This window comes from Egretta garzetta, unplaced genomic scaffold, assembly GCF_000687185.1.
Source record: "Egretta garzetta isolate BGI_Z169 unplaced genomic scaffold, ASM68718v1 scaffold449, whole genome shotgun sequence".
Lineage (NCBI taxonomy): Eukaryota > Metazoa > Chordata > Aves > Pelecaniformes > Ardeidae > Egretta > Egretta garzetta.
The window spans coordinates 148,796-157,028 of NW_009260681.1; the positions used below are offsets into that span (position 1 = coordinate 148,796).

The 8,233-nt window shown below is 44.3% G+C and overlaps 1 protein-coding gene across 1 annotated transcript; it reads left to right on the top strand.

Moving 5' to 3' along the window:
• The first annotated feature begins 6,992 nt into the window (after window positions 1–6,992).
• Window positions 6,993–7,636, top strand: SMCO4 (single-pass membrane protein with coiled-coil domains 4). Its single transcript, XM_009645800.2, has one exon. The coding sequence runs from the start codon at window positions 7,109–7,111 to the stop codon at window positions 7,286–7,288; it is 180 nt and encodes a 59-aa protein (XP_009644095.1). The 5' UTR covers window positions 6,993–7,108; the 3' UTR covers window positions 7,289–7,636.
• The last annotated feature ends 597 nt before the right edge of the window (window positions 7,637–8,233 follow it).

Here is an 8,233-nt window from a genome sequence, read left to right on the forward strand (position 1 = left end):
GGAACTGTCCTGCAACTGGAATATTCGCTTTCATTGCAGGGCCACTTTTTCTGTTGCTGAGATTGGGTTGGCGGGGCAGGTTCAGAGGAGGGAGGGAGGATGTGACCGGGATTAAAGTGTTCTGTTAATCCTCTGGGCAGGCTTGTTCTTTAGGGTTCAGCTCTCTTACTCAAATTGACAAATCTCTGCTTTATCCATCTTTGTCACCCACGGAAGTGATTACATGAACATTTTGCTCCTTTAGAGCAAAAGATTTTTTAACTATCATTTTACATTTGCCACTTAAAATGGAGTGTAATAATTGTGCTTAAATGTGATGAAAGTAGTGCTGGACAATCACTACCACAGTTGCATAAAAACTGTTAGACTCAAGCTTTTATTTTTTTAAAAAGCCCCCTCCTCAGAGCCAGGTCTGCAAGGCATTAGGTGACCAACGTGTCTGACACAAATGCAGGAGCAGGTTTAGCTTCTGCCTCAGCATGGGAGTTGGGTGCTAACTGGTCTAAGTGCTTGTGTAAATCCTACCCAGGTAGCAGCCATCTGAAGGGATGAAGGTGTTCTTCATAGAAGATGTGAGGATTGTTATTTTTCTCTCTTAAACCTGCCAAAACCAAAACACAAGGAAAAAACCCAGTGACAGAGTTGGACCTGTGTGGATGGAAAGGCTACGTGCAGAACTGAGGTCTCTGGAGACCCCATCTAGAGCTCTGTGCACAAGTATTCCTGTCTGTAAATCTGTCCCAAGCTCCTACTGAAATACTTTTTAGAATTCCCATTTAGCTGCATCTCTTAAGCTGGTGCAATCACCTTAGACATTGGTGACCTGGCTGATGCTACTCTAGGAATGGCCAGACCTTACAGCTGCAGGAAAGAAAATTCTCCATCCAAAATACTGTATTTCATCTCGAGGTAAAATCAGTTACGGAGTAATGATAAAAAAATAAATCTGTGTTCCTTGGAGTAGTCTATAATAAGTCTTGTCCTTTATTAAGTAGCACCCAGGGTTTGTGTAACAGTATTACATGCAGTTCAGTGATTTATTAAAACAAACAAACATTTGCATGGTTTCAAAGGTAGGAAATAATGTGCTATCTCTTGCATAGACTCCAAATTACAATTAAGGGTAGAAGCAAGAATGATGCTACTTCAGCCAACTTGTTGGTCCCAGGCTCCCCATGCTGGCTGGGGCAGCACATCGAGTTTCCTTCTGCTCTGTCAGGAGCCACCGTCCCCTTGCGGTGGCCACCGGCTGGCCCACAGTGAAGCTGAAGTTGCACGAGGTAAGGGAGGATTAAAGCCTGGGTGTGTAGGAGACCCTGCACAGCTGCTCCTGGCTGCCCGGAGCCGCTCTGTCCGTTCTGCTGGGATGGTGCAAGGAGATGGCTCCGTGTGCGTGGCCTGGGGCTTCGGCAGTGCTGCAAGGAACGACCCTCTTCCGCTGGCGGGAAGGGTGGTCTGCGTCATGAGGCCGGGGACTGCTCCCACTTTAAGGACCGCTTGGTGCTTAGCTCTGGTTCCCTGCTAACCAAGGTTCCTCTTGCCCCCTGGCTCCTCACCTCCTCCTCATTCCATCTCTTGGGCTCGGCGCCTCTTCCAGCCTCCGTACAGCAGCTCCGGCTGCAGTACCCTAAAGTAATCAGCCCGGTAGCAGAAATAAGTGACAAGCTGATAAGATTGTTGGGTTTAGTTCTTGACTCTGATGCTGGTTTGTCCCTGTGATTGGGAACTACTGGTTTTGGCGCTTTTTAACACTAAAATAACCTGGCAGGCATTGTCTGCTTAGGTGTCTTCTGTCCTTTCTCCTCGCTGCAGGCAGGCAATTTGAATACAGTGTGTCCCGAGTGTCTGCTGGTTTGTTGTCTAGTTTTGGTTTGGGTTGGTTTGTTTTTTTTTTTTAATGTGTGAGTAACATCCATGGCCCTAGGGGAATATTTAAATGATAAAAATTAATTCTTGTGAGATTGTTTGAATTTCAAGATGTTTTGCTGTTCCAGAAATGTTGCAGTATCAGTAGCAGGTTAGACCAGGTTAATCCAAATTGGCTTGCCAACACTTGTAATTTTGGGTTTTGAGAAAAATTACTTGGCTTAACATGGCTAATACATAAAAAAAAAGAGATAATAAGTTCTTCAGACGTCTAGACGTGCGATTACACTAAATGCAGATCAACAAAATCTGTGCACGTGTTGCATGTAGAAGGAGATGCAGAATTGCAGTAGTCGGCAAGCGCTGGTGTGGCTGGAGTCAGGACTCTCAGGAATGGCCGTGTGCCCTGTGAGGAGCTTTTAATTGCTGGTTTCTAATGGTCAGGGTTAATTTTACAAAAAAAGAAAAAGGAGACAGCCGATTGCCATAAATTCTGGTTGGAAGATTGTTGATACATTTTCAAGGACGTACCAGTCCCCACAAGTTTCACTACGGCCTTCTGGTACAAAATTAGCCCTGCTTAACCATAACTGACTTGCTTTAAGATGCTGGCAAATGCTTCAGCATTGGTATGAGTGACTTCAGCAAGTCCGCTGCTTTATGCTCTTGGGTTTTGAGGTTGGCTCTGCAGAACAGTTCAGAGTAACTTAACCCAGAAGGTAGAACGAAGAGCACTTTCACATCTAAAAAGCAATTTGGATGATGGGCAAGGAGGAATGTAATTGCTCTAGACGTCAAGCCAGGGTACTAAATTTGTGAATTTTTATTAAGTTGAAGAGTGATGTCTTTAGGTTTGTCTTCAGTAGCTTGAACTTTTTAATGTTTTGTTCTGCTTGAAATCTTAGCTTTTCAGTGTCAAGTTGGAGCACTGCAGTGTTGAGAGAAGAAGTAGTCTCTGTGAAATGGATGTTTCAAACAACTACACCGAGCCAACGCTCCTTTTCTTGACTTGGCAATTGAGATGGTTTCTTTTGAGCCAGCAGATTCCTGCTTTTGGGGGAAACGTTGCTATCATAAACTTAAAAATAACCTCATTGCCCTATGCAATTTTATTATCAGATTTTAAATTGCAAAATTCATAAAAGGAAGGTGAAGTTATAGCCTCTGACTAGTGCCAGACTCCTGTCACACTGTTGTGGACTACGGATATTCCACTTCTGCTGGAGTCTGTTAATCCCTTCTGTGCTGTTGCTATAAATGTCCCAGTTGAGGGAGTTGCTGACTTTCCAGTAAAAGCAGTAGTTGAACTAGTTTGGTGCTTGTTTCCAGCCTTGGCAGATGCTTGGGCCTGGCTGGGCAGTTGCTAGAAATAGGAAGCAGCCTTAGGAGGACGCGTACAGCCTGTGGCAGTGAGTCCTCTCCTGTTCAGGGGAGACTAGGAATGGAAAGGAGACTCTCAGCTTCCGTTTGAGGAGAAAAGGTGAGTTTCTAGTTCTTCCGCAATGTGAGGTTAGCTGATCGCTAAGGTTCCAGTTCCCACAAGACCTGTGGGACATTGCTTTCTCATTGCCCTTCTGATAGCTGCTTGCTCCGAGACATTTTAAATGGGCAGTGCTAGCTAGACTGTTTAATTACACCCATCCCAATGCTGTATTATTTCCTTCCTCTCTTTGCTTGAGTTTTGCCTTCCCAGTGCGCAAGCAGGATGATCACTGGCTGAAGGAGGACGTCGCTCAGTAACATGAGGTAATTTGTTCTCATGGGCCGTGCACGCCACGGGGAATGAGACCCTAACATTTTAATCCCAGCCCTGGCCCTGACTTGCTGTACTTTGTGTATCTGTTTTTTCCTTTCCATAACTGTCAGCAGTCACCTGCCTTCCAGTGAAGTCCATGGGTGGCCAGTGAGAGGCTTGGCAGTGGAAGGGGAGAGCTGTGCCTCTCTTTGTCCGTTTGTACAACGTGGGCCGTAGAATTTTGTCTTACGAAGCTGAGCACCATTTTTTTAAGCACTGTTTCATACCAACGTGAGCACAGCAGCGTGCACAATGTCCCGGACCTTTCCTGTGGGGCAGTGTTGTCTCTTGCAGCAACTGCCCGATACTGGCAGTTGTGTCCCAGCTTCAAGCGGCAGCAGGGGCCTGGCAGCAGCTTGCAGAGATTCACCGCTTCCATTTTACGGTTCAGTTAAGACGAACCCTAAGGCTCATCTCTCTGAAAACTGTGGGCCAGTTTCTGTGCAAGTCCGTCTCTGCCAGTAGCAAAGCCAAGTAAGCCAATCTACTGGAAACGTATTTGGAGATGGATGCCAGATTCCCAAACTGGAGAGCATCAGCTTGCCATTCAAGTGGTGCTGACATTTGTGGGAAGGCTTTCTGTTCTAAGCCATCAGATGTTAGCTAGTGTATGTAATTAACTTGCTATAATTTTGCTTCAGAATGAAATATTCATTCAAAAGAGACTTAAAAAAAAAATCCTGATGTTTTTCATGTCTGGGTAGCAAGTGATGCTGCGTAGAGCAAGGCATACATTTATTGTTAATTGGTTTCATGGCAACTCCTGTTTGTTACTATGGTACACAGAAAGTCCCAAAGGCTTTCACTGTCCATCACTTCTTGGGTCTTGTGAGTACTCTGGATACAAAACCCACTGACGTACATTAACGGTAGAGACGGAAAACAGCATGAAAGTACTGCAGCCTGAAATGCTCTGGTTGTCTGGTTACCCCAAAAGGCAAACGGAAGACTTTATTTTGCATAGTAGTTTTTCTAGTTTGGTAATAAAGCTTGTGACCAGAGCAGGAGGAGAACAAAACAGAAGTGGAAGGGGTAAAACAGAGATTTCTTTTGCCCCAGAAGAAATTCAAGAGTCCATTAGAGAAGTGATAAACAACAAAACCAAACCAGAAACCCGTAGCTTGCAGAAGGTGGAATACCACAGACTCTGCCCTGTGAGCCAGTAAGAGAGCTGAGGATTTGCAGAGAAGAAACAGTTAGGACAGTTTAGAAATGAAACCCCATTTGATTAAAAGACCGGAACAGGGCGTCATGTGTAGATGCTCCATCCAGGTCCTATTTACCTCCCTGTTACGAAGTTCACTGACTGCTTCTGGTCTCCTTAAATCTGTTACGTATTTCAATTCTAATGCTGCAGCTTGCAGAAGGAATTGGTTCTTTCTAAGACCTGAATTTTATTGTTTCCTCCTTGAAAATCATTCCAATCACCAAAATTTCCCTGTTATGCTTTATCAAAACTGGAATGAAGTGTTTGCCTTAGAGTCCAGGTTGAATTGGCAAAGCTTATGATCAGAAGAAACAGCTGCTTGAAAGGTGTGTGTGCATGGGATGCAGAATTGGTGAATCCAGCCGAGCACTGAGATCTTGTCATGCCCGATGGCTTTTTTTGTTGTTGGTGGTGTTTTTTGGGTTGCATCCAGGAAGGACCATGTAAAAGCAGAAATGCTGACTGAGAAACACTACTGAGAAATACTGGTTGGCTCTTGGTTTCCCAGTACCACGTGGCTGCTCTGATAGTCTGGTCACTTCCATAGTTTGAGTTGGTAGAGTTATTTGAGATTTTACCCTAACTGATGCAGCGTCTCACCAACCCACCTGGCTGGCTGAGATTCCCGGCAGGTGAGTCGCTGCTGCTATGAGAAAGGGTGAAAACTCCTTTGTACTTGCATGTAACCGGTAGGTGGGGATTCTTGTTTTGTACGTGAGCATTTTAGTTTGGTTTTGCTTCTGTCGGGCTGACAAGTGAGGTTGAGTGCCAACGCCAACAGAAAGTATCCCACTTTCAGTGAAAACCACTTCTCTTTTTAAAAAGTAGTCATAAGGCAACTTGTAACGTTGACCAGAGATGACACATCAAGAGGAAATCGTGTCCGTGGTGAACTGAGCGAGCTTTGCGGCTTTGCTTGTTGACGCATGCTCCTCACCGACGGCAGCACGCTAAAACAGATGTAAAGGAGGAGGAAAGAAAAGAGGCAGTTATGTTAAGCCACTAATTTCTTCGTATGTTTTCTTCTCGGAATGCTAGGGAGTGATGGAAAAACATCGGTTCATAGTTTGCTTTCAGTTCAGCTCATTATTTGACACCAGTAATTGTTACCCTCCAAATTTGTGTTTGGATCCGTCCGGCCTGTGTCCAGCTCTTGTGCCGCTGCAGAACTGGGGGATGTGGTGATGAGGAAAATAGCCAAACGGTTGGCATCCTCCCTCCTCCCCGCGCCGTCAGTGAATTACACAGCTGTAGGCAGCTTAGGGGCAAAAAACATAGGGCATGGAAATATTAAGCACCTACTAATTCTCCTTATTTCAGAGAGGCTTTCATATCGTGCCATGTTCTTGTTAATCTCGCTATGTAGATGCTTCTGCTTTTAAAAATTGGTCTCGTAGATGCTTCAGAGCAAGTACCTTATTAATGGCTGCTTGTCTACGCCCGTGATTTGTAAGCAGGCTGGTCGTCGTTTGGGATTTTTTTCTTATAAAAATGACAGCTATAATAAGGGGCAGCACTGAGTCGTGTTATGATTTAGACTTCGTCCTATGGCAGCAGAGCCAGAAGTGTGAGTTAAACAGCTCTTTCCCCACATTTCTTCCCATTAGAATACCCTTTATTCCGATAAATACCTGCTGAGGATGATAAACGTGTAATGCTTTTCCTTTCGGCAGGGCATGTGCTCGCCTGTCCTCGGTCTGTAGGTTTGGGGGGAGCCACGGGCCTTTGGCTGGAGCCTGCTGCTGTGACGAGAAGGGGCAGCTGGTACCCTGCTAATTCACATTATTTTCATTAAGTCTTTAGCTGCGTTACCTTGTTTGCCTCAGAGGATAAAATGTATGGTGCTGGGCTTCGTTTCTGGCTTAACAGAGCGCGAGTTCAGTGCGCTTGGACAAATACGCGCGCCGCGGTGAACTGCTGTGGTTCTCATGGGGAAAGTATTGACGAGCTGAGCGAGCGCACTGCGATTCCGCTTCCTTGAAAGAAGCTGCATCGATATCGGTGCCGGTTGGATAAAAGGTTTACCAAGTGGAGCTGCAAGTGGTTTTAATAACTAGAATATGTGCAGCTCTTGCTCAAAAGAATTGTGTTTTTTCCTTCTCTCATAGTCTCTTGCACAGCCAACCACTTGAAGGAGAAGGAATTCTTCAATCCCGTGCTTCAAAAGACCTTGGACTGCTTTCTGCCGCTCAACTCCCTGCGCTCCCCCGTTTCGGCGAACAAAAGATCCTAAGAGGAGGATGAGGCAGCTGAGGGGAAAACCCAAAAAAGAGACCTCCAAAGATAAAAAGGAGAGAAAACAGGCGATGCAAGAGGCCCGGCAACAAATCACCACCGTCGTGCTTCCCACGCTGGCGGTTGTAGTACTGCTGATTGTTGTGTTTGTTTATGTAGCGACTCGTCCAAATACAACTGAATGATGCAGCTTTTCAGACTTTCTAGCTTTGGGGTATTAGTAATTTTATCAAGAGCCAAAAGGAACTCTCTGCCACTCTTTCAGTACTTTACAAAGGAACTTGCTGGTATTTTCAGTCTTTCTCTTGGTTAGGGTCCCGCAGTTTCTTTAGGAACGTAACATAAAACGTATTCGTGAGTGTGCCAGTACGTTTTATGGTCCAGTTCATGTGCCTTTCAGACTTTTAAAATGGTGTTTTTCTAAAATCTGTTTGAAGCTCTGTATTGTAAAAGGAAATCATGTTCTGCTATAAATTTGTAAAACATCAGCTTTCAGCTTTTATCACTGTTCTGGATACTGTCGCTCCCGTGAGCTCTTGTATGTCTGTTTCAGAACTTCCAAAGAAGTACAGGTCTTCTTTGTACTTAATGTCATATGAAGTGCTTTGATTCAGAAAGGATATATTTATTTTTTGAATAAAAGAGAGAAGTCTTACTTGGAATCTTCAAATTATTTTGCAAAAAATGTGACTTATTGTGAAAGCCTACATTGTGTAATAATTTTTTCATTAAACACTATAGCGTTTGCTCAAAAAGAATTTCTTCAACATGCAAAGTGAATACTTCAGGATCTGCCGGAATGAGCCTTGCAGGAGATGGAAAGGGAGAGTCTACCAGTTTATGATGAAGTAACTAATAACAAACAGCATAAACACATAGTTGTTTATCTGAATCTTAAATATTTAAATCTGTATAAAGTGGCAATAAAAAGGTGATTTTGGATACAGCTCTTGATTTTATTTTTTTATTTTAAATTTTTTTTAAAGGAAGGGAAAGTGTCGTCGGTGTAGCTCGGGTCTCTAACCTGTTTGCTGAAGTGAGCTGCTGTCCTGTGACATCCCCCTCTCCCCCTCACTTAAAGGAAGCTGTGAGCACTGCTTGGGCAGTTTTATTTGAAGAAATCAAACTAT